Source organism: Melanerpes formicivorus, unplaced genomic scaffold, assembly GCF_026170545.1.
Source record: "Melanerpes formicivorus ecotype bairdi unplaced genomic scaffold, bMelFor1.0.p_v2 SCAF_48, whole genome shotgun sequence".
NCBI lineage: Eukaryota > Metazoa > Chordata > Aves > Piciformes > Picidae > Melanerpes > Melanerpes formicivorus.
This window is the reverse complement of record NW_027142400.1, coordinates 1,235,486-1,262,791: the sequence shown is the minus strand read 5'-3', so window position 1 is coordinate 1,262,791 and position 27,306 is coordinate 1,235,486. Positions and strand designations below refer to the sequence as shown.

The 27,306-nt window shown below is 37.6% G+C and overlaps 1 protein-coding gene across 2 annotated transcripts in view; it reads right to left on the bottom strand.

The window, feature by feature from the left end:
- Positions 1 to 27,306, bottom strand: part of WDR25 (WD repeat domain 25) — a 61,451-nt gene that overhangs the window by 20,280 nt on the left and 13,865 nt on the right. The window contains exon 3 of one of the 2 annotated variants that reach the window (XM_068160127.1): positions 3,563 to 3,710. The exons of the other annotated variant lie outside the window; for it this stretch is intronic. Within the exon in view, the coding sequence (XP_068016228.1) occupies positions 3,563 to 3,710 (148 nt within the window). The remainder of the gene's footprint in view (positions 1 to 3,562; positions 3,711 to 27,306) is intronic. 2 annotated transcript variants of the gene reach the window in all.

Below are 27,306 nucleotides of genomic sequence, written 5' to 3'. Positions count from 1 at the left end.
ACAAAATATCTTAACTATCACTAGTAGAAAATGACTGAGTGTAGTGTTAGAAGAGATGAACAAAACCAGAGTTTCCCTGGTTCAAACTGCTGCATTATTATCACATTTGTGAAACTTTTCAAAAAGCTTTATAAAAATTAAAGAAAAAGATGTACAGAAAATAAGACAGTAATCTTTACAGGCAGCTCAGATGCAGTTCTTGGATATACAAGCTATTTATGAAAGCCCATAATGCAGTACTGAACCGGCCTTGTAGAAACTCTAGCTATTGAACCATTCACATGAATAATGCACGAATAAACTTGAGTTCCTTTACAATTTTATGCATGTTTTCAATCAGAACCATACTCTGAATACACACAACAGTTTTCAAGAAAACCGTATTTGAGGAAATTCTCACCTTTACATCCTGGTGTTAGGACAGTGGATTACTATTAAAGATAATAAATGATGACACACAAAATTTCAGAAAAAGATGACTTGTACAACAGCATCTATTTTCACCAAACCAGGAAAAGTGAATTCCTTGTACCTCAGTAACTTGAATTTCTCTCTTTCCCTGTTCTTCATTATAGCATCCACAAATCATGTAGGTTGGACCTCCAGGGGTCATGTAGTTCTAACCCCTACTCCAAGAAGGTCCAGCTGCAGCAGGTTACTTACATACTAGGTAAGCACTTGCTAATCTGGCCCAGGATGAAGTTGACCTTCTTTGCCAATTTATATTCAGCACCAGGACCCACAGGTATTTTTCTGCATAACTGGGAAACTCAAACTTTAGTCCAAGCTTAGAAACTAAATTTCCTGGAAAATTCATTCTAGCACTGTGTTACAACGATGCTGGCACATTCATTCCTTTGAAGCATCTCCTAACTTGCTGTCATCACACTCAGAACAAACAATTAGTTAGGCTACAATTTTGATTTAATAGCCAAGAAACTATGTTTCTAACAGAAAAACAACACAAAATTATGAAGAAAAGCCAACTGGGCAGCTCAATATTATACAAGTACTAGGCTGTATTTGCAACACTTCCTAAACTTTTAAAAGCAATTCTCTTCAGACTGCTGGGTTTCTTGGGGTGAAGGGCATATACAGCAATACTTATAACACAGATATAACATATACTATCTATACTGAAAACAAAGACAAGAAAAACTAAACTTTAGCAAACATAACTAGAAAAATACACATAAACATACATACACAAAAGAAAAGAGCATAGAGCCATGAAGACAGCATTATTACTTATAAAATCACACCTGCATGCATTTATTGCATTTAAACACACTGGTAGTTAGTTCAACCTAGCAATGGAAAGTAATTAAGACTGAAGTCCAAAAAAGTATCTAGAAGTCCTTTGTGAAGGAACAGTTCTCACTTCTATCTGAAGTTAAACAAAGCAGAAATTATCTCAGTACTGATTAAGAGTGAGAAGAAATGAATGATTCAGTGAACTAATGTAAATCAAAAATCTTATAGCTGCCTTAGTGTTTTTCAAATGGAAATGAGGCTTTTTATATCAAATTGATTTGGATTCCAGAGGCAAACTGCTTGTCTTGTTTCTCTGAAATTACTGAAAAGGGGGGGGGGAGGGGGAAGAGGGGCAGAAGAGTAACTTTGTAACACAGAAGGAAATTAGAAACTGTCTTGCACGTATCAGAAATCACACCAAAGTTCCTGTCACTCATATCCGACATCCAAATGAGGTGCAGATCGTTGAAAGCCAGGTCCAAACACCAACATTACAACTGCAGTTCGCAGGAGCTACAAGGAATCTTGTGTTCTTGGTATTTTCAAGGATTACAAGCATTCCTTTTGTCTTTACACATATAACATACAAAGTAGTTAGAAATACTACATAACTCACAAGTCAGTAAGGAAAGACTCATTTATAAGCTTATCTGTTTTGAAACTTGGTAAATACAATTTGTGATTGTTGTCAAAACACCACAACACTTTCTTTCAAATGAACCACTACAATTAACTTGAGCCAGACCAGTACTATCCCATTACTGGGTAGTTAAGTCAAAGAGTCATTAGAAATTAAAGCATGTGACTAATACTACATATCTTTGGAAATTGTTCTATGGTTTTATAAAATGAGGATTCCCCTCAGTAGTCCTTTCAAATGACTCAGGCACATAAAATGTACTCTACTGCTATAAATCCCATTAAGGTGGTAGACATTCTGTTTAGGCTTTGTAAGCACTTCAGTCAAAATTAAACCCACTTGGATTAGTAAAATTTCAGTCACACGAGACTAAAAAGGGGAAATTGCTGCAAAGAGAACAAAAAATTTTAAAAAGGAAAAAAGGCTTGGCAAATTAATGACTTGCTATACTCACCTCACATACTACTTCTACATCAGCTACACGAAGGTCCTTTCTCTACTACAACACATGAATATTCATGAAACATTGATATTTCATAACTGTGTCACATGTTTTGCATTCCCAAACTATTACAATGCCCTTCCAGCCATCGCTGAATTGCAATATTTCTGGTACAACAAGCATTGAGAAAAAGAATTTAGAGGGGGGGGGGGGAGGGGGGGATCTTTTCACGTGAGTAACATTCACAGGTTTCCTTGGCCATTTTTGCAGTTCATCAGAATAGGACTTCTGCTCTCCAGAAGTTCACATAAAATGCACTTCTCACTTCTATGTAAGACAAGAAATAGACAAGGACTGCTTGTCATTTTTATAAAGATTTATTTTGTGATCTTACAAAGAAAATACTGCACCTTTGCAGGAGTTAAACATTTAAAAATAAATTAAGTGGGAAAAAAATGTCTCTTCAGTAGACAAGGTACTATTTTAGGCTCAATCTTTCATTTATACACACATAAAGATGTCCTATTATATACAGCCCCAAAGAACGCTGCCATAGGAACATACATACAGGAAAAAATAAATACAGCCCATAAAAGCACTTTAGTTTGTGAAGGAGACAGGAGGAGAGAGAGCATCCAGGAAATTAGTTAAGGTCACAAAATCAATTTCCATATCAAATTCACAACTACATGAAAGCAGCACAGATTCAGTCTCAAGGTTTCATACCAGAATTTACATCTCTATACTCCTTAATAAGGTCTTACTGAGAAAATGAAAAAATAAAGATAAATTTAAAAATCGCCTTATTAAGCATAAGCTCAAAACCAAGCCAACTGAGAATGAGGTATGAGCCTAAGTTTAAATTGATCCTACAGAAATGTTACTGAAGTCAACCTTAAGAGGGTCTTCAAATGTTTTAAGGAGCGATCATGACAGAGCATAGGGGGAAAGTTTTAAAAAGGCATATTTCATTCTATTCATCCATACAGGATCTGACAACAGAAATTACATCTGATCATGAACTCAAAGATGTTTGTTTTTTTTAAGTATCTTCAACTACCCTTAATTTTTTTAATTATTTTTTTTTAGTAAGGACAAGTTTTAAGAACTCTAACTTTGGTCTATAATTTTACTCTGTATTTTTAGAAGAAAGATTAAGGCTAATGACATGCAAAGTTACCTGTACTCAAAGGTAGGGCTATAAGGCACTCTTACATGACCTTTACCTGTTTCAACATCTGTTAAATGCAGCATGGAATCAAAGCCCCCACTGAGGATCCTTCTTCCACAAGATGACCACCGGGCAGCTCGAACAGCACAGGAGTGACAGGAGTATGTTTTTAAACAGCAGCCTGTATCTACAGCATCCCATATCTTGAAAAAGAGGATAACAACTTTATAAAGAATCACAGTATTTTTAACAATGCACTGATAAATAGCTGCAGCAAATTATCATGGCTGAGAAAGTTTTGCATTCCAAAGTCATATCTGCTAAGCTGTACAAGTCTGCTTGAAATAATTGCATGGTTGATTAGAATTAGGGCAATTTATTAACAAGGCACAAATTAGCAATACATTTTTATGACTTGTATTATTTCTTGAACTGCCTAAATTACTCTCAATGGCAATTTATGCTATACTTTCCCACTCATCATGCCACCCTACATCTGTGCAGGGATGTATCCAAATATATCCTCACTTTAAATAATTTTTCTTCCAATTTTTTGTCTCTATCAGATCTTGCTTTCCATCAAGAGGAGTCTAGCACATCACAGGTTTCACATTTGTCTATAGATAAATATTACCATATTTCTTACTCAGTTCATAATTTTAAGTAGAACTTTATCTTCACTGAAGGAGGGAGACAAGAATATTATCACGCACGGAGACTGGTCTACGTCCTCTCATTTCTCAATTTCTTCTGGACAGAACTGACCACTTCTGTTATCCAATTTTAAGTACATAACAACATATATTTTCAGAACATAAATATTCCTGCTCATTGTTAAAGAGAAAGGCAAATGTTTCCAAATAACATACTTCAGAAAACAGAACTAGTGTGAATTGAAATTTCAGTTACAAATATAGTTTACAGTAATCAAAAGCACACCCTTTTCATGCTGCTCTTTTTGGCACAGTCTTAAGATAAAAGTTAAGTAACAAATGAGCCATATAAAGATCCAGTATGTTCTCTTGTGTGAGAGAAGGCTAAATATCCAAACTAATTTCCTTGTGAATATTGTGCTTTGGTAAAAACTAGATTATGAACTCTTATGATTGCATGATACAATAGAATACCTCTTGAGCTGTCTAATAAAATGGGTAACAAATTCTGTAGCCATACACATAAATCCTACTTTTTATTATTTCCAATATTAGTACTACAAATACATCAACACTTTGACAGTGTTTTATGATAGTTTTATCGCAGTTTCAGTAAACTCAAGGCAGTCTATTGCTTTAAAGTCACCATTTTACTTCATGATATATCTCTTTGTGAATAGTTATTTTCATCTTCCAAAAACCTGCAGGATAAAAACAACACTGCCTATGAGCTTGGAAGATTATTCTGAATTTTGTCTATTCTAATCAATTTCTTAGTAGCAATAGACTAGACAACAGAATCCCTAAGAATTTCATTTTTTTTAAGTGAGATTAAATTCAACCTCCACATATCTGAAGTTAGAACCCCAAACAAAACTGCGTTACAGTTTGAAGGGAGAACTTTAGCCTATGCTTGACTGCAAAGCAGTAAAACAAATTGCCATTGGATGTAAAAGAAAAATAATTATGAGGTCTATGTAATTAATTGGACTGCTAAAAGAGCCAAGGCATAAACAGTTCTTTCTCTGTTCTCTTCTCCTCTCACTTCTGCTTGCAACTTTCTTCTCTCTCTCTTCTGTGACCTTGCCAGGGTATCTTTGGTTTGGCTAGTGTGTCAGGTTATGAGAAGGGACTGAGTTGAGGGAGGAAGTGAACAGGCCCCCTGAATCTGTCCAGGGGCCTTGAGAGGTTCCTGTGTTGTTTATAAATTGTGTACATATATATATTGTACACATATTGTATATTTTGTACATATTCATTGTATTTCATATTTTTAAATTGTAGTGTGCTTGTAAAGACAGCTTCATTTGCTTCCATCCCAAACTGAGCTGGTCTGGAAATTTGATTTAAAGGGTAGTTTCTCCAAATTAATTGGGGGGTAATTTCACAGAATCACAGAAATCCACAGAAACATTCAGATTGGAAAAGACCCTCAGGATCACCAAGCCCCACCAATAACCCTACTCTACAAGGTTCAACCCTAAACCATATCCCCAAGCACCACATCCAAACAACCTTTAAATATATCCAGCGTTGGTGACTCAACCACCTCCCATTCCAATGCCTGACCATTCTTTCCATGAAAAACTTCTTCCTAATGTCCAGTCTAAACCTACCCAGTTGTAGCTTGAGGCCATTCCCTCTTCTTCTATCACTAATTACCTGTGAGAAGATACCACCACCAGCCTCTCCACAATGTCCTTTCAGGTAGTTGTAGACAGCAATGAGGTCTCCCCTCAGCCTCCTCTTTTCCAAACTAAACAGCCCCAGCTCTATCAGTCAATCCTCATCAGATTTATTCTCCAGGCCCTTCACCAGTTTTGCTGCCTTCCTCTGCACTCACTCCAGCATCTCTGCACATCTCCTGTACTGAGGTGCCCAAAACTGGATAGAATACTCAAGGTGTGGCATCACCAGATCTGAGTACAAGGGGACAATCACCTTCCTACTCCTGCTGGACACAGCATTTCTAATACAGGCCAGAATGCCATTGGCTTTCTTGGCCACCTGAGCACACTGCTTGCTCATATTCAGTTGCTTGTTGATTAGAACTCCCAGGTCTCTTTCTGCCAGATAGCTTTCCAGTCACACTTCCCCAAGCCTGCAGTGTTGCTTGGGGTTGTTGTGACTCAAGTGCAGGACCTGACATTTGGCCTTGTTGAAGCTCATGTCATTAACATTGGCCCATCAATCCAATCTATCCAACCCACGGCAAAATGACTGCACATTTGTGCATTTTGAAGGCTATTAAAAAAAACAACAAAGAAAACCCACAAATGGGTCAAGCAGAAAACAAGTGAATATTTGCTTTCTTATGGCAACAGCACAATTTACAATATAGAAGAAGGTAAAGGCAGAGGAAAAAAAAAGCAAGACTTCTCTTAATGTATTTTTATCTTCAATTACATTTTCTTCTTACTGGACAAAAAGGACTTGCTGACAATATCATTATTACATAGTCCAAGCTTAGAAGATAGCATTCTGTTATAGAAAATTATTTCAAAGTGTCTTCTAGCAAGCATGCAGTTCTGCAATGCATAGCAACTAATTAGCATTAATTACTTGAGTAGTCAGTTAAGACTGAAACTGTGATAGCCATACCCTAAGTATTCTACCCTATCCACAAGAAAAGAAATCAGGAAAAATTTAATACTGAACTGCTTTGACAGTAAAGTTTCTCTGCTTTCATGAGTTTTAATGATCACTTCAAGCTTCACAGCTTTAAAAAAAAAGGGGGAGGGGGGGAGGTGATGTCTTAGAGGGCTTTTAATATGCAAAAACTAATGAATGAATCAAGATGAAAGGAAAAACAGGTGGTACACGCTTCAGATATTTTTCTGTCATGTTTTAGTGATTGAGTATGAAAACTCAATTTTCACAAGGATGAAATAATGCAAGTTCAACAGCACTTCTAAGTTCCTCTTGTTAAAAAAAAAAAGTATAAATGGAAGCAGCACATTCCTAAACGGGCACATCTCTCTCCATTTTGTGAAACAGAACAAATGACGGACACTTATGGCTGAAACCACTGACCCTGTGCAAGGGACACCTTACTGAATACTACATTTTTCTCCATTGTTAGGCTTTCCATTACGTTCCATTTTGTCTCAGGTAACAACCAAGCCTAAAGCCTGGTGATAACAGTTGCAGATGGGCTAGGTGCAGGGGAGGTGAAGTGTGCAACTAAAGGGGGCCTGGAGAGGGAAGGTGCTCCCCTAAGTGTTTGTTTAACTCTTGGTCTTTTTTCCCCTCAATACCTGAATCTGTAATTAAAAGTTTATGTTAATTTGCAATAAACTAAGTGAATTTCCTCAGTCAAGACTGTCTTGCCTATGTGGCTCTAGTTCAAAGTGAGCTGGAACCTGGTGCAGCAACACAGAGCAGCTCACAACCTCCTCTCACACAGGTCACTCCTGCAGCCACTGCTACCCAACCCCACAATTAATGCTCAATACAAGCCATAAGCTCAGAGAGAAGAATTAGGACAGTCCCCCATCAAGATATAATCCAACACATATTCACTGGAGCCCAGAAATGTGCTTTTAAATAATGCTGAAAGGCATAACTTCTCCTATGGCTTCACCGAGCAATGGAAAGAGAAGTCAAAACAAGGCAGCAGAAGAGGATACTGCTGTGCAGTAGCAATACTCTGCAAGCTTCATCTAGACACATTCATTCCTAGGTATGATTCCACATGATCTACCAGAGATTTTTCTTAAAGCTTCACATCTGGTGAATTTAGCTCAGTGTAACTTTGACATATTAACTGTCTGCCCTACAGCAATGAGGGTACAGCGCAATACTGTACAGAAGCATAATTTTAGAGTTGAAAGTGACAATATTCATTTTCCAGAGAAAAAGGGAAGCTCTACTTGCCTTCATAATTTTTTTCAGGGCCTGGTACAAAACAGAGGACAAGACCAAGTGAGTGAAGCTGATCCTCTGCCAAAAAGGAATGAGAATTCAACTCTTTACCTGAAGATCATAAAACCATTCTTCTGAGTGGCATCTACATACAAGCTCAGGAAAAGGATCTGTATCCAAGAACAGTCTATGGAGAAAGGAAAGGCTGCCACATTCTAACTGAAAAAGGCATGGCTGTAACAACTTCACCTTTAACTTCAAAGTAAGAGCTTTTTTTTAATTAAGTGTCTTATAACTACTTAGAAAGTATATCAAAGACTGCTGGACTTTGAATTTGTCTTGTAATAAATACTTCTATAGTAAAGGTTTATAAAATAAGCTTATCAATTTATGTGGAATAAAGGCTTATATATTTACTACAAAATAAATTACTCAAGCAGAGGGAACAGTTCCTTTTAAAAAATAGAGAGGCTGAAATATATATGTATATTACCATCATAGGCAACTGAACATGTGCATCAAGTATTACAGAACTAGGCACTATCATGCATCTATCAAAAGACAAAAGATTTTTATTCAATTACTTCTACTAAAAAATCAGCTGTTTTAAGTGTTAGTGTTTGATTTAATATCAGCTCTTACAGAATCTCAGTATTATTTATAGAGGAAATTCTCATTAAATTTGAGGTTGGTCTTTTATCTTGCAATATCCAATGTAGTTGATAACTGCTGAGAAGTTAAAAGCACAAATTTCAGCCTGCTACTCTGAAAATACTACTTATTGCCACACATTCAAGCAATGTTTTACATTATAAGCAGAACTCAGTCCATCCTTTCAGCCTATAAAGAATCATCGAATCAATAGGTTGGAAAAGACCTCAAAGATCAAGTCCAACCTGTCACCCAACACCTCATGACTACTAAACCATGGCTTCAAATGCCACTTCCAATCCCTTTTTGAACACCTCCAGCAACGGTGATTCCACCACCTCCCTGGACAGCACATTCCAATGACTAACAACTCTCTCTGTGAAGAACTTTCTCCTCACCTTGAGCCTAAACTTCCCCTGGCACAGTTTGAGACTGTGTCCTCTGGTTCTGGTGCTGGTTGCCTGGGAGAAGAGACCAACACCCTCCTGGCTACAACTTCCCTTCAGGTAGTTGTAGAGAGCAATAAGGTCTCCCCCAAGCCTCCTCTTCTCCAGGCTAAACAATCCCAGCTCCCTCAGCCTCTCCTCATACCTCAAAACAATTACATGTGTAACTCTTGTCAGGAAAAAGGCACATATTACTGTATTACCTCCCCTAAATCTACAATTATAAACAAATTAATTCTTCAGAAAGAAATAAACAGCCAAGACTCAAAGCTTTGAGATTGGCTATTTATTTTCAAAGAACTTCTTCAATGACTTCCTGGCATTAAGGTATCATGAACACTGTAACTGTAGTTTTTTTCCATTTTATTGAAATTAGCTTTAATGTGTCGAGCTGACTCATATTTCAGTAGTAGTTCTTACTCTTCTGCACTTCACTATTTATAATACTGCCTTTCATTTCTTTTTCATCAACTGCTTTCATTTAATTTCCTCTCACATTATACAAAGTATGGTGATTACACAGTTATCTGCTAGGATTAATGTATGAGGCCAAAATGGCAGGTACTAACAGCCAAGCGACAAAATTGTACTAGAGATGTATTATTTCTTTTTTTTTTTTAACAAAAGCAATTTTCTTTTTACTTTATCTGAGGCATATTGCAATTCAATTGCTCTTTCACATTCCTCATGATATTTGAAAAGAAAGGCTTTATAAGTTGCTTGCTTTTCTGTATAGGTTAGGAATGTGAAAACATCGTAACCAGCATTTTAGGTTACACAACCAGACCTCTTCACCCTCAAAGATCAAAAGTTTACTAAGCAATGTAACAGATTATATTTATTATAGGTTGTATGTATCCAGATTCTATTCTCTGTCTGAAACCTTTCAGGAAAACAGCCTGAAAAAAAAAAAAAAAAAAAAAAAAAAAAAAAAAAAGTACTTTGAGTTGAAGATAATAAAAACTCTCATGGTAAAGTCACAGAGGAAAGCAGGAGAGAGTAAGCACTTGAAACTCAAGTAAATAGCAGCCACAGAAGAACATTCAGGGGTCTGCTATGCTATCAGCCAGCTCATAGGACACAAAATGAAGGCTTTTACCTTACTGACCATCCAAACTAGGCATTAATTGCTAGGAAAAAAAAGTCACAGAACATAAGCAGAGTAACCAAAGTAATGTGAGAATTTATCAAGCATATGAAGACAGACAAATTAGGAACTGAGCACATCTCTTCATTGTCATTCTATGATTATCTATAACATGCTTGCCTCCAAGTAAATTAGATTGTGGTAAAGAAAATATAACAGCCTTAGTTTTAGAAAGAGAAACGTGCATCTATTCAGTCACTAATTGCACAGTGAAGCCAAGAACAATCATTCAATTGTAACAAATTAGAAGTTGGAAGCAAGTATCAGGAATTAAGTTGTACACGTTTTGAATTTGCATGCATGAAGGAACTACAGTAGAGCCAATAGAGAATACTAAACAAGAAATTAATTTCTGGAGCATGCATAACAAAATTGTTTTAATTTCAATGTAACATCCGTATTAATATACAGAACTCATCCCCTTCAGTTTAACCAAGTTGTGCCAAGTTATTGCCAGCTTTCTCTGTCATTGGCTCCTACTACATGAACAACAGCAAGACATATTGATTAATTTAAATACAAAGATGATATATAAGAAATAGCCCTGGTCAAGGATGTCATGGGATAGTACCGAGCTACAAGAAGAATGAAAAATTACTATGCTTTGACTAAAACTTGATGCTTTCTTCCAATGCAGATTTATGAAACTGAAGAGACACAAACCTCACCTTTCTTTTTTTTTTTTTTTTTTTTTAATATCATTGCTCCCTGGTGTGTCTCAAGGAGAAAAGAAAAGGTTTGCTTTGGTTTAATTGCAGAAATTAATCAATCTCTGAAATCTGGGCATAACTGCTAACGTGCATACATTCAAAAGCATTATACTCCCTGAACCATACTGCCTTCCGATCAGTATCTAAATACTGTCATTTAAAAAAAATACAGTGCAGGCCCACACCATTTACAGAAAATCATGCCTCTTCCAGTGAAATGGAGTTTAAAAGGTTCTTTGAAAAAATCAATGTGCCATTGGACAGAAGCAGTCCCCTGGAAAAATTACAAAAATAGATTTGCTGCTGCTTCTTCAGATTGCCCACTTGGATGAGGTGCAGCTTTGGGCAGGATGGCAACAGTTAGAAGTGCCCTTTGGGCATCCCTACTAAAGGGCAGTAAAGATAAGCCACTTATAAAACCAGGAATATTATTTTGTTCACAGAATTGAGGAAAGAGAAAGCCAAGAAAAAAAGCAGCAAATACCTGAAAAGCAATAAACAGGCAAGCATAAAAACTGGGAGGTACGCTTAAGCCTCTCCAGCCACCGTGTGATTGAAAACAATTTGATCTTGAACGGGCATGCAACGTAACACGTATAAATTCCTAGAGTAACTACAGGAAGATTCAGAAAGATTCATTGTTGTTTCAATTTGTGTCTTCTTAAAATAATGAGCTAAATATTACAGCTTTAGTAGAAGGTAAAATCTGTGGAAAGAAGAATTACAAAATGGCTCACTGTCTTTGCACTCTTCTGCCTAAACAGGCAGTAAAACTCTAGAGAAATTGAGAAAAAACTATTAGCTAAGGTCTCTCTCCAGGTATAACCTGTAAGACTTAATAAACTTATTTTCTTCTTTTCATGCAGCTATGAAGGATATAAATGGATGCTTGGATTGTAATACAGACTATGACTGATGACATTCTGGGCATATCAGCTTAATTCTTAAACTGAGAGTCACCCACCCCACCCCAAAAAAAAAAAACCACACCAAAAAACCACACATTTTTCAGCAGGATTCTTTAACGCTAGATAAAGCTAACACATTTTCAGATGTGTTGAACGCTTGCTCCAGGAATGTTTAAAAGCGTGCAAGGGAACATATTTTAAATGACATCCATATTCCTAATCTAGACACAGTGTAAGAAGTAGATATCAATGCTGTCATTTGAGCAAGCACTTGCAGATTTTCACAAGCTTTTTTCCTGCAGCTGACATTAACTCAACAAATATCTTACTAATCCGAAGCAGAGGACTAGTGATTGATGAAAAAGAATCACATAGCCACAGAATGTGAGGGGTTGGAAGGGGCATCTAGAGATTATTGCTAGTTGGTGAAGTCACCATCCCTGGAGGTGTTCAAAAAGGGACTGGATGTGGCACTTGGAGCCATGGTTTGGTTAGGCATGAGGTGTTGGGTGATAGGTTGGACTTGGTGATCTCCGAGGTCATTTCCAACCTTATTGATTCTGTGATTATCGAGTCCAATCCTCCTGCCAAACCAGGACCATCTAGGACAGACTGCACAGGAACACATTCAGCTGGGTTTTGAAAGTCTCCAGAAAAGGAGACTCCCCAACCTCTCTGGGCAGCCTGTTCCAGTGCTCTGTCACCCTCACCATACAGAGGTGGCTCCTTGTGTTGAGGTAGAACCTCCTGAGTTGCAGCTTGTACCTGCTGTTCCTTCTCCTATCACTGGGTACCACCAAAAAGAGACTGTCACCTTCATCTTGAGACCTCCCCCCCAGATATTTATAGATGTTAATAAGATCCCTTCTCAGCCTTCACATCTCAAGAATAAAACAGCCCCAGTTCTCTTTGTTACTGCTTTAGCAGCCGAACAAGAATTTGTATTTGGATAGTATATTACTAGACTACCTACACTACTGTTGAAACAATGAGAATGTAAAGTAACAAAAGATAATAAATTGAATAAGCTGAGACAGCACAAAGTCTCACTTCATTTTTTTTCTCCCAACATTTTAATATATTTTTAATATATTTATCAAACTAATGAGATGGAAAATCTCTTTTCTATTTTACAAAAAACAAAAATACAGCAGCACATTAGATCTTAAGATAGATCTTATTTTGCAGGAGGCTTTACCCAGGCAGGGGTATAGGAAGGACACTGAACTGCGGGAGCAGGTCTGGAGGAAGGCCACAAAGATGATCAGAGGGCTGGAGCACATCCTCTATGGGGACAGGCTGCAAGAGTTGGGGCTGTTCAGCCTGAAGAATAGAAGGCTCTGGGGAGACTTCAGTCTTCCAGTACCTGAAAGGGGCCTACCAGAAAGCCAGGAAGGAACTTTTTACTAGGGCTTATAGTGATAGGATGAGAGGAAATGGACTGAAGCTCAAGGAGGACAGATTTAGACTGCATATTAGGAAGAAATTGTCTACAGCAAGGGAAGTGAGACACTGCAACAGGTTGCCCAGGGAGGCTGTGGATGGTCCCTTCCTGGAGGTGTTCAAGGCCAGGCTGGATGAGACTAGTGGAAAGTGTCCCTGCACATGGCAGGGGGGTGGAACTGGATGATATTTAAGATCCCTTCCAATCCAAACCATTCTATGAATCTATGAACAGTAGCATAGTGCAAGTCAAATTAGCAGTACTACTAGAAAAAGTTGGTGATATAAAAATTTATTTACAAATGCCAACAATCTTCAATTCTGGTGAACCCAACAAAAGATGAGTTAATTACAAGTATCACACCTAGCTTCAGGAGGCAGCATGAACATACTAAGTGTATCTGTGAAATACATTTCCAATTACTTAGTGTGTTTTATTTTAATCTTCCCTCCCACAGTAACTCAGCAGCCCTTTTCCAAGGAAGGTTTCATCCCTGTTAATTGTGAAGCTTCATTTGGGTGATTTTGTCATTAACAGGAAAATAAAAACCTAATCAAAAGAGTACTCTGAGCTGCCAGCATGCTATAAAACAAGTTTTAAGAAAACACTAACAGACTAATATAAAACACTGATATTTTCAGATGGCAAAGACAGAGACAAGAGAAGTGCAACACAATTCTCCATAAATACAACAAAAGCTCCACACCACTATGGCAAAAGCTATCTACCTGCTTATGTACTGAAAGGGAATATTGTCAGTAAAGTTTTAATAACGAAAGCTACTAGACTTAACGTGAAGGTGTTTTTTTGGCCATCTACTCTTGGAAATACAGCTAATGTTTCCATACTTCAAAAGCTAACTTGTAGCACAAGGAAAATCTAATCACCCAATCAAAACTGAAAATATAAATAATTTTGAAGGATACAAATTGGCTGGGGTTTAGCCAATATAAATAACGTAGCCTCCATGGGAAACTTTCAAGTCAAAACTGGTAAACAGAACTTGTAAGAAAAATGTAAATTCTTTTTCAAAAGGGTAATGGTAAGAGACAGAACAAGACTGAAATAAATATGCCACAGACATTTCTATCAAAAAAACTTGTAAATATTTAAAGCTAGAGTTTTACCCACATAGTGCATTTTTATCAGGACATGCTAGTCTCACCTGCAAATAACTTCTTTTTTTTATGATTCAGAAATAGAAAAAGTAAAGAAAACATGGACACTAGTGAATTGCAATTTCTTGGATGTCATACACGTCTGGAATTAGAGAAAGACAGACAAGGTAAACAGCTAGGACAAGATATTATTTCCACTAGATGGTTTTCAATATTCTTGAACCTTTATGCAGTTTCTGGAGAAACAAGTTCAATCTTTCAGTGTTTCACAACCCTCTCAGAGGGAGGCCTTTGCTATCAGTTGTTTGGAGAGTACATACACACACATTTCCTTTCCAGGTGAAATGTTGCTAGACACTGAAAAGTAACAGTTGCATGGATGTTGCAACATGAAATATCAGCATACCAATAAAATATTTACTTCAGTCAAGCATTTAAATTAATGCTAGAGTATTATATAATAATTCAGAAATAGGGCCTACTCCCGTTAAAAACTGAAGGTACAAGTTAGAAGTAGTTTCATTAAATGGGAGGTTTACCTAAAATTAACACCTCTGACGAGAGCTGAGCTTAAATTGTCAAAGTGTCAACAAGGGCGGGGTGAAATCTTGGCCTGCCAGGTCATCACAGTATCACAGTATCGCTTAGGCTGGAAAGGACCTCGAGGATCATCGAGTCCAACCTATCAACACAGACCCCATGACTAGACCATGGCACCAAGTGCCACGTCCAATCTCCTCTTGAACACCTCCAGGGTCAATGACTCAACCACCTCCCTGGGCAACCTGTTCCAATGCCGAATGACTCGCTCGGTGAAGAACTTCCTCCTCACCTCAAGTCTAAACCTCCCCTGGCGCAGCTTGAGACTGTGTCCCCTTGTTCTGGTGCTGGTTGCCTGGGAGAAGAGGCCAACCCCTTCCTGGCTACAACCACCTTTCAGGTAGTTGTAGAGGGCAATGAGGTCACCCCTGAGCCTCCTCTTCTCCAGGCTAAACAATCCCAGCTCCCTCAGCCTCTCCTCACAGGGCTTGTGCTCAAGGCCTCTCCCCAGCCTTGTTGCCCTTCTCTGGACACGTTCAAGTGTTTCGATGTCCTTCTTAAACTGAGGGGCCCAGAACTGGACACAGTACTCAAGGTGCAGCCTAACCAAAGCAGAGTACAGGGGCACTATGACCTCCCTGCTCCTGCTGGCCACACTATTCCTAATGCAGGCCAGGATGCTATTGGCCCTCCTGGCCACCTGGGCACACTGTTGGCTCATATTCAGGCGGCTGTCAATCAGCACCCCCAGGTCCCTCTCTGTTTGGGAGCTCTCCAGCCACTCCGACCCCAGCCTGTAGCTCTGCATGGGATTGCCGTAGCCAAAGTGCAGCACTCGGCACTTGGACTTGTTGAATGACATCCCATTGGACTCTGCCCATCTGTCCAGTCGGTCGAGGTCCCTCTTCCAGTCAGTCATCTTCCTAAAAACACAATTTAAAGTTTCACAGGTATTCAAGAGCAGTTAGCTCCAAGTCCTTTCACAATACAGAAACTTACTGTAAAATTTTCATTAGGACTTAACTGTGCCTGTTGAGCTGAAGCAGTGTCAGATTTACAGTCAACTATTCTCATTCAACACCTGTGCCTCACTAAAATAACAAAGCTAAACATGCACTTTTTTCAGGCTACTTGCACAGAATAACATAAGCACCGGATATGTAATAATGTACTTGTTCATGACACACAGCTTGTGAGTTACACACATCCATGAAATAGTCTCTATCATGAGAGATTCTCCTCTTGGATGATAAATTGATTCTGATTCAATATTTACATTACTGTTATTATGCAATGCAAATAAAGTTTTATGCAAATGACTTACTACCTTATTGCTAAGATAGACAAAATACGTAAGCGTACAAGACATGCCTAATTACAACAAAAATCTAACACTTCCTTTACTTGACAGAATGGTAACTTAGAGGGTTTCCTATGTTTAACAAACCAATGACAAAAAAAAATAGGAGACCTTAATTTTTGCTGCTACAGTCCATTATAACATTCAGTCATGAGAAGGTAAAATTAATTCACTGGAAGTCCTCAGAGAGGCCATTAAGGTGCTATTATAAGACCATTATACTGTTTAACTTCAATGGTAAAACTACTTCTTACAAGTCATCCCATCATTTTAAAGACAGGAACAATTCTCACTGAAAAGAAGTACTTTAATTCACAATAACTACATTGTCCTCATTTTTACTCTTGCTTGCAGTTGTAAAGTTTGTTAACCACCTGCTTGCTTATGTAAGTGGTCCCATTTCCAGATATATTAGCACATACAAGAGTCATTAATAGCAGTGGAAGTTGGGAGGACAGGGTGTATAACAAACTTTAATACCTAGATTGAGTTGAAAATTTGGATTTTAATCTCTTAATGTTATAGCACCTCCTAGCTCAGGGAATATTAAGACCACTATTTATTTCTGATTAAGCAGTTGGGGGTTTCATAAAGCATAAATATGCAGTTAAGAATAATCAGACAATGCATTTACAAACACACCATAAGCATCTGGGTTTGGAAAAATATTGTAAACTTACTTTCACATTCATTAAATACCTTGTGATTCTTCACTTTTAGGCACTGAAGATAGCCTCTCTTTTCAGCACAGAGATTCTCTGACCTTTGCCTCACTTTCCACCAGGAAGATCATTTCCCTCAAAATCAGAATAAGTCATCCCTACGGAAAGTTTGGCTTATTTCAGACACACTCAACGTGGCAAGTTTAGCTGCTATTCTGACATGGCTCTGACACAGCGAAGTGTCTGATTAATAGTTTCAAAGAGAGAAGGCATGTCAGAAAGTGTTGTCTGGGCCTCAGCACATTGTGACACTACAGCATATGCAGCGCTTACAGCGCGGCATGCTCTCTCCACACACCAACACAGCCACATCATAACGTGTTGCAGCTGAACGCAGACCAAATGCATCTTCCTAAAAGGTGAGCAGAACATAATCTGACACAGGCCTCACTCAGGAGAAGCATTCACAGGAACAACACTTGGTTCCTAAACATGGTTTTAGAAAGGTACAGATAGAGATCATGATATTAAGTGGCAATAATCACATCTCTTTTAAAAAGCAATAAAGTGTGTTTTGATGTTTCAGTTTCCAGAACTGAATTAAATCCTCCTTTGAGGCACAGACTATGCAGCTACCTTAAACTGAGTGCCAAGCAACACACTTTTCATAATCACTTTTTACAGATCACTTAGAAGTGATCCATAAAACTTGCTCATTTCCTTTTTTTTTTTAATCCATTTTCCACACACACACACACCCCCTCCCTATAAGTGGTTTTTCTTGTTGTTCAGTTTTTGTTTGTTGGTTTGGGTTTGTCGTGGGGGTTTTGTGTTGTTGGGTTTTTGGGGGGGGGGGGGGGGGTTTGGTTGGTTGTGGGGGTGTTTTGGGTTTTGTTTTTTTGTTTGTTTTGTTTCTTCTACATAGTGCAGCCACCACCTGGTGGTGGTAAGTATGCTGAGAAGTTTATTATGACCAACTATGACCTTCCCTTTCAGCTTTCCTCATGTCACAGATAAAAGTATTTCACTTCCAAATTCATCTTCAGCATGCCTAAGCCATTGAACCAATTCCTGCTATCCACATCCATGTGTCTATACATTAAAAAGAGAGGTACAATTTTGGTTTGTTTCCCCAGTTGGTGAAGCCTTCACCAGTGCTGACTCCTACTGTCTCAAGTTACACAATACTTGAATAATTCACAGTCATTTTAACACATATGTACAATATCAGCTGTGCCATCTTGATTTCTTTTTAATATATTTGATTTTCATGTGAATTGATTACCGCCGCTCCTGTTCTCCAAGCAATTTACACAATGTCAACATGTATCATTAGAAAACTCAGATTTATTGTTTTAATTTATTGGGGGGGGGGGGAACTAAAGTATCTATGCATTAACAGATTAACAGCTTTACATAAACCAAAACTGATTAGCACTTGTTATTTCTCCTTTGCATATCTATGCAATCCATTAAACAGAAAGGAGCTTCGTGTTCATATGACAAGTAACAGATGACTGAAAATATGTTGAATATTCCTTTTGTAATATACTCCAGTTCCTGTACTATCATTTAGATTACAGAGTTTCTGTACTGTGTAAGATTTAAACTCTCTCCTGTGAAATCTTGAAGAATCACCTATTACATGAGTCAACTCAACAGTAAGTTCCTGACAATGATTTCATGAAGGCCTTTATCCCAAAGGGCACTTGTAGGTAATTTGCAAACCTAATGTACATCTAATCAACAGGGAGGGTTCTCTATGTTCACTTACATTTCTAGAGTGTAGTACAGCCTGTTCGACTTGAACAATGGATCTTTTATTATATTTTTTCCTCAATACAAAGTAAAAGTCTGCATGAAATTAAGATTTGAAAAAACGACCTTGGAAGAAGAGCTAGCTATTTCTTTCACATCCTCCAGAAGACTCTTGTAGGCATCCTTCTATAGTAATACATCAGTGAACTTCAACAGATTCAGCAACATTAAACACAGACTCAATATCAAATGTTTTAAAAATATGATACTTTTTTTTCCTCATTAAAGCTCATAAGAATCTAAAGGTCATCTATTTACCTCACCTGGCTATCAATTGGTTAGAAAAATAACAGCAGTTTAAGATACAATAAGCTGTTCATTAAAGAGGGATTACTATCACTGAAGTTCAAATGTTTCAAAGCTTTTTGCCAGGTGTAAGTAACTTTTTTAAATTTATACTAGTACAGCTCAAATGAGGAAGTGGAGTCACCATCATTGGAGGTGTTCAGGAGGAGACTTGATGGGGTGCTTGGTGCCATGGTTTAGTTGTTTAGGTGGGTTGGATTGGTTGATGGGTTGGACGCGATGATCTTGAAGGTCTCTTCCAACCTGGTTTATTCTATTCTATAGAAGTACAGGTGAAAGCATCTATAAATACTTTTTCACCTGGACAATTCTGAGTATCTACTATATTACTCTATAGTAATAGTTTAGAAAAATAAGTTACAAGCTTGCATAATTACTATGCTTTTGTCATAGTGAGGATATAGTATTTCTAACTTGCATTTTACAGCTCATAAAAGGATACCTTTGAAGCTGGAAATGTAAACAATAATACTCCATGCTAAAAATCTAGAATGAGTTTCAGGATTAACCTTCTCCTCTTTGGATGTTGACATGCCACCATGATACACGTATGGGTTGAGTTGAATCTGCTGATGAATATATTCAATACCATACTGCCATCATGCCAGCTTCAAAATGAAAGTGCTGGCTGGAGCAAAGTATCAGGGGGCTTGAAGTTCAGATTGTTACCATGAGAGGCTTCCTGTTTGGTCGCTGCTTCTGGGTTCCAGGCTTGGGGTGTTTGCTTTTCTGCTGAGCTGGCCGCTGCATGCTTGGGGAGGGGTAATTATTTTATCACTGGCTTCTGCTGCCACTTCTGCTTTTTGCTGTGTTTTTCTGCAGATAGACTAAGGTAATTGTGCATTGTATCCTTTCCAGTAAACTCTTTATCTCAACCTAGGTAGGGTTTATTTTGTGTTACTTTCCCTCCCACCCCATCTATGTGGGATGCTTGTGAGGGTGGCTGTGTTAACCCAGGACAAGTGACAATATAGAATCATCAAGGAGCAGATATGAGCATACTGACACTTGCAAACACTTCCTGACATTTAGACAGAATCCAATCAATTATTTTTAGCTATATAAGCAAACATAATACTTAGATATTTGTAAAATTACACACCACTGCCTCTTTCACACACTATTCTAAAGCCTCATGAACACCCAATTTTAGAAAGCAGTAACACATGATTACTCTGTCAGTAGAGTCAGCCTCTGATTACATTCACATAGCACAAACTTGCTCCCTTGCTCCCTCATCACATCAGTGCAGTGTTACCATGAGACATTCCACAGCTAAACTCTTCCCAGAGGAATACCTGCCTAGCTCAGGAGATAATCACACCAACCCAGCACTGAAGCTTCTAGCACCCAGGCTGGCTTGATTGCTTTAGGCCATGCAGCACTGAAACATACCCATAAACCCACATGATCTTGCACCATAGGTCCCAAAGTGCTCAACTTACTGGCACTATCACAGGGTGTTTCAGGAATATAATCACATATCAGGTAGAATTTGGCCCAGCATTTCTTATTGCAGCATTATATGCCTAGAGAAAAATGTTAATTCACTACTGCATTTACTTCATTATCATTGTAGAACTACAGAATGAATAATTTTTGAGTTAAAAAAGTTTTTGTAAATATTTTGAGTTTGGGTTACTTGAAAACTCAAGTAGCATCACAAGCTTCTGCATATTAGCAAAAATATAAGAATCTTTGAGATCAGTTTTGAACATATTGTTCAGGAGTATTTAATTCCTAATTAAGCACATTAAAATGAACAATTTCTAAAATAAACAATCATATCAGCAGCTGCACATCAAGTTTTTTGATAAGTCAGGCTTTTTACTGAGACAGCCAAAAGCAGATCCCTCATCAATTCTTATGAAGAGTCCTTCATGTATAATGAAGGGGGGAAAAAAAGTTAGGCAGTAAGTGGTATTTTGTTTCAACGCATTTGACAGCATGGGTGAAAGCTTTTTGACATTCAGAACGCAGCCATTAGGTTAGAATGATTCAAGCATAGCATCATAGAATGCTAGGTGTTTGAAGGGACCTCCAGAGATTGAGCCCAACCCCACACTTTCGACAGGTCACACAAGAATGAAGACAGGCAGGTTCTGAAGATCTCCAGAGAAGGAGACTCCACAACCTCTCTGCGCAGCCTGTTCCAGTGCTCTGTCACTCTCACAGTAAAAAAGTTTCTCATGTTGAGATGGAATTTCCTGTGACTGAGTTTATGGCCATTGCCCCACATCCTATCACTGGGTATCACTGAAGAGAGACTGGCTCTACCCTTCTGACAGCCACCCTTCAGATATTCATAGGCACTGATAATATCCCCTCTCAGCCTTCTCTTCTCCAATGATGTTTTCAAAATAATTAAGATCAAAACCTGTTAATTGTGAAAAGCTTGCAAAAACTTGCTTTCTCCAACCCATTCTACAACTGAAAAGTTATTATTGGGAAGTTCTCAATGAAGTGCTTACACTGAAGGCCTATAAACAACCAGATTCAAGTTATTTCAGCTTCTTGTCACTCAAGAACTTCTCCACCCATGCTGTCATCATCAACATGCTTTTACCACTACAAACAATATTCCTCACTTTGCTGATTATGCCTTCCTATACCTGCAGTTATCTCCACTCCCATTGCACAAAGTACAGAAAATTTGTTTAATTAATCGGCAAGACTGTTTCTAAAATTTAGTAGCTTTTCCTGCTGTTCTCTGAATTAGCTTTAAATTGATGTCTGAAAATTTAAACATGTGGTTAGCATGTTGCAAGTAGTCTCAAATTAAAAATTTTAGTGTAAAGCATTTCATCTACTTTATAGAAAGAGATAATTATAAGTTATGCATAGAATCAATAAGGCTGGAAAAGACTTCAAAGATCATCAAGTCCAACCTGTCACCAAAATCCTCATGACTACTAAACCATGGCTTCAATTGCCACTTCCAATCCCTTTTTGAACACCTGCAGCGACGGTGACTCCATCACCTCCCTGGGGAGCCTATTCCAATGGCTAACAACTCTCTCTGTGAAGAACTTTCTCCTCACCTCATGCCTAAACTTCCCCTGGCATAGTTTGAGACTGTCCCCTCTACATTATTACTAGGATTTCAATGGACATCTCATTCACACAGATAAAATGTGCAGGCACAGAGAATATCCAGCTTGTTAGCACAGTTAATTGACAACACAGGTTTATGTTAATTTAAAAACTCTCTATATATAATTTTCATATATATATACACAGACATGAGCACACAAAGGGTGCTGCTGCAAGCAAGGAGACTGACATTGTTAAAGAAAGATTTATTCTTTTTTTAAAGGAAAAAAAGTTGAAGGGAATCCTTTGACTTTTGAATTAAGTTTCTACATGGAAGGCACAGAAAAAAGATGGAAGAGGGAAACTGGAAACTAGAACACAGAGAGGATTTTCTGTGATCTGTGAGGATCTTTTCTGCTTGCAGTGTAAGCTGTCTGGGGCTGTATAATGGTCTTTGCCAATAAAACCCATCTTTACAGAGAAAAACCATATAAAGCATATGTGCTATGACTGAAGAAACCCTTCTGGTGTTATCATAAGCCATATTTCTTTAGCTGAAGATGTCAACACACCTTTGTAATACCTCATGGTGGATCTAGACTGCCAGTATAATTTGCTACAGCTTCTCTCTTCTTATTCTGCTAAAAACAAAATTTAAAAAAAAAAATTAAAAAATCAACTGCCTGCCTTTTAAAAAAAAGAAAAAAAAATTACATACAGCATGTTTCAGATGTTACAAACACTGCCCAGATACGGCAAAGGGAATAACTGATTCCCCATGCAGCAGTGCTAGAGGTAAAAAGTTAAAGCGATACTGTTGCTTAGGCCCTCTGTACAATGAGTTAAGTAAAATCTAGGGTTTATACTGCCAGACCTTTAGAAGCAAAGTACATTTTTCACAGTGGGTAAGAAATTCCAGAAACATAAGTACTACCTTGAGTAATTATTGTTAATTAACTAGCAATGAGGCACTATTTCCAAATTTGACATTTAAAGCACATAATGTGATTGTGAATATTCACAAAGATAATTAAGTTCATCTGCTTTGAGTCCTTGATTTCAGCACATCTGAAAACACCTCTTAAACTATCATTAGACCTGTAATCATGTATTTTGTTGCTCAGGAAAATTGGATACCTTTCCTTACCTGCTAATATACGAATGTGTGTTTAAATGCAAGTCTACGGCTTCTGGTAAGAAGCTCTCCTTCAAGACAAAGCTGGGAGAAAAAACCCCATTCATTCTGATTTCCTTAGAATAGACAGTTAATAAATTCCTCATACCATCATATGGAAACAAACAAAAATGACTGAACTTCCTTAACTGAACTCAGGATCACAAGACTAACATGAGGAATATTTATTGGAAAGTATTAATCACCAATCAAAGGGTGCCACTTCTATGCATACCCTGCATACTATCCACATTAGGTTGTTTACTTTCTTCCACCTTATTTACAGATAAATCAAGTTCATGGCAAAACAAAAAAAGAGCAAATATACAAGTATGAAATACAATGTATAATGCAAGAATGTGGGGAAAAAGATATCAGAAAATAGTTCTGTTAGGGGAAAAAAAAATTTTAGCCATTACTGTCTTTGAGAATGAAAAAGGTTTTGATCATCAAGACTGATCCTGGTTTTGATCAAGACTTCTTGGAGAAATAACCCCTGAAGTTTTGGAGGGCAGGGCAAGAAAGGACTCAAAGAACTGGATGTCAAAACAGTCATGCCTTGGTATTTTCTCCTTTATTCTTTAAACGGTAAAGTCAGTCTTTTTCCACTAGAAAAGATTTTAATAAGTAATGTGCTCTAAATAATAATATTTAGGCACATTAAATAATATAATAAATATTATATTTATATTAATAAATAAATAATATAATGTGCTCTAAATAATAATATTTAGGCAGCATTCTAAGGTATAATAGATTTACTCTATTGCTCTCCCATTACTTGACATAGAGGATTTTAAAATCAGACAATGACAACAGTGTGAGTTATAAGGATGTCCTCCTGGTCTGTATCTCTCCACAAGTTTGACTGTCAGGTTTATTTTATGCCTGCAGAGTCTCTCTTGATGGAAGTTCTGTCAATAATTATGTTTGGAGAGGAAAAAAAAAAAAAAAAACCAGAAAAATTAGTTATTTTAAAAATAAATAAAAACAGGGGGAAAAAAATAAAAGAAAAAAAGGGGGCAAATGTTCTGAAGAAATGTGCAGTGATGAGAAACTCCTGACTGTGTCTAACAGACAATTGCTGCTGCTGCCTGGCTGTGTAAATGCACATTTAGCATTCCGCTTCAAAGGTCCATCGCAAGCACTCACAACACAAACTGCCCAGAAAACAAAGAAGGATAAGAGACACTCTATGCTGAGGGTGATCAACCCCCAAGTCTGTACCCTGATTGTAACAGCAGCCAGCTGGACTTCATTCAGGAGGGTGTCATCCTCCAAGAAAGCATTGGTCCTTTTCTTATCAGTAGGACAGTACTCCACCCCAAACAGGGCATACATCTCAGACTCCCAATTTCAACTTTAAGAAGCATTTCAAGAGATCTACATATTACCCACCTTCCTCAATATTTCTTTAAGCTGCAAATGGACTGAGAAAGCAAGAAAAAATATTTATAAAGTCTCTGAGGATGAACAACAGTGAGAATTAAGAATGTTTTGCTTCACTCCTACTAAAGACAAATTCAGATAAAAGTTATCTTCAACCAAACTAGACAATAAAATCACAACTGCAGGTCTCCAACAAGTGCTCAAGTCATGTATCAGGAGAAAAAAAAATAAAATTCAAAAAAGCAACCTATTCAGGCTTATCCAAAAATTAAATACACCAGAGGAATAAAACAGTACAGACCTTTCTTGACCCTCTCTTTATTCTGTGCAAAAACACCAAAAATACTGCTGAAACTTGTACAGCTAAAATTCAGTAATGGTAACATCTATAAAATTTCATGAGAACTGCTTCTGTTCCCATATAAAGTGGCCAGCAGAATAAAATGGGCATGAGGAAGTTACTGCATGCAAAAGGATAGCCTTAAAGCAAGCCAGATTGCCAAACAGGCAGTAATTGAAGGCCAAACTTTATGGTTTATGTCCTCAAAGCTACTGCAGATTTTAGTCCTCCCAGAACAGCTGGGTAGTCCCCAAGAGGTACTGCTTTTTAGAACAATGCAGAAACCAGAGAATATAAGCAATAAATAAGAAGTAAAACTATGTTGTTAGTATTGTTCTCCCGTTTATTTCTGTAGAAGTATGACAAGATAATCATAGAACAGTAGGGGTTGGAAGGGACCTCTGGAGATCACCTAGTTCAATCTCCCTGCCCAAGCAGAATCATCTAGGGCAGGCCACACAGGAACACATCCAGGCAAGCTCTGAAGGAGAGGAAGAGACTCTCAAGAAGGACTCCACAATCTCTCTAGGCAGTATGTTCCAGTGCTCTGTCACCCTCACAATAAAGGGATTTTTCCTGATGTTGAGGTGGAACTTACTCTGTTCCGGTTTGTACCATTTGGCCCTCATCCCATCAGAGGGGCACTAATGAATAAAGACTGGCCCCATTCTTGATGCCCACCCTTCAGATATTTATAAGCATTAATAAGATCCCTTCTCAGTCTTCTCTTCTACAGGCATTTCAGGGAAACAAATGTGTAAGTCTCTGATCCTCATCATTGAATTTACAGCAAATTAAGAGGAAAGCAACATTTAAAAATATGTTTTTCAACCTAATTCATCTGCCCTACAGAGACATTATGATGGCATTTGACCATACACATCATATCCCAACCTGTAGATTATGCGTCCCATTTCGTTAAACCACCATTTCTAAATCCCAGTGAAGTATTCTCTAAATTACTGCAGAGCTGTGCTAAAGAAACCTAGAATTCACCCTAAGTATTAGACAGTCCCAATGAAATACCAGAAATTCTCATACAAAATATCAAATAAGCTGTTTCCAGAACAACTGAAGCAAATAAGGCCAAAGAGTAAGATTCATACCATCAAAGACTTCAGTTGATATTTTAGTCATCTATCCCAATCAATCTTTTCAGCTAATTCTCACTATTTTCAAAAGAGGCATGCTTACCAAATGCTGAATAATACAGTAAGGTGCTAAGGGGTAATTAAAAAAAAAAAAAAAGAGAGGGAAATAAGAGGAAAAGAGAACCACCTTTAAAACAGATCTACTCTTTAGACAGGTAATCTCTATACTGCAAGCAAAGCTCACAAAACGGAAGTTTGTAAAGAAGTATATATATCTAGTAAAAACTATGTTATCAGCAATTCTATCCTCAACAGCAGTGCTTCTGCCATTGACTCTCATACTTTAACATAGTGTGCTCTTTACCATGCAGAAAGGTTCCGAGATAGTCATGCCAGAAGCTAATCACAAATTCTCTATAAACCATTGCCTCGAAGGAAAATGACCATACAAATCACATTTTCAACCAGCCAGAAGTTGAGCATGACTAAATTTTTTAGTACCTTCAAAATAGAGTATGAAAAGTAACTTCCTACATAGACCAAAATAAAAGGAAGAATTCCCAGCTATTTTTCAGTTAACCTTTAAATATTTTGTGACTAATTGTTTTAATATGGCTAACCCTGTGGATGTACCTTAAATGTTAGGTTCTGGATAAATGAAGATGTGAAAATACGTTGCAATACATTCATGAATCAGTTATTTGAGCTATGGTTTGTTGTACAATAAGAAAAATCAGAGCTATTTTAGCAGAAAGCAAAGCAAAGTGTGTCAAAGGCACTTGTATCTCTGCTCCAGCTGTATACAACATATAAACAAACATTTACTTCATATAAATTACGTATTTCACACACAGAATTAGGTGTATTTGGGATGATGGTTAAAGCAGAGCACTTTGATGCACATATTCAAGTGAACCAAGAGAAACCAATATATAATGACAGGTAGCTATTAAGAATTACTTTAAAAGCACTACATTTTCTACTACTGAACCTGTTTGTGAGAAGAATAAGATGGCATAAATTTGGCAGTTTTTCACTGACTTTAGAGTGCAATAGTTGTGTATTAAGGATGAAACAAGTGCATTCAGAACACCTGAAAACACAATCACAGTAGTGGCTACTAGTAGTTAGTATTCATGCCCAGG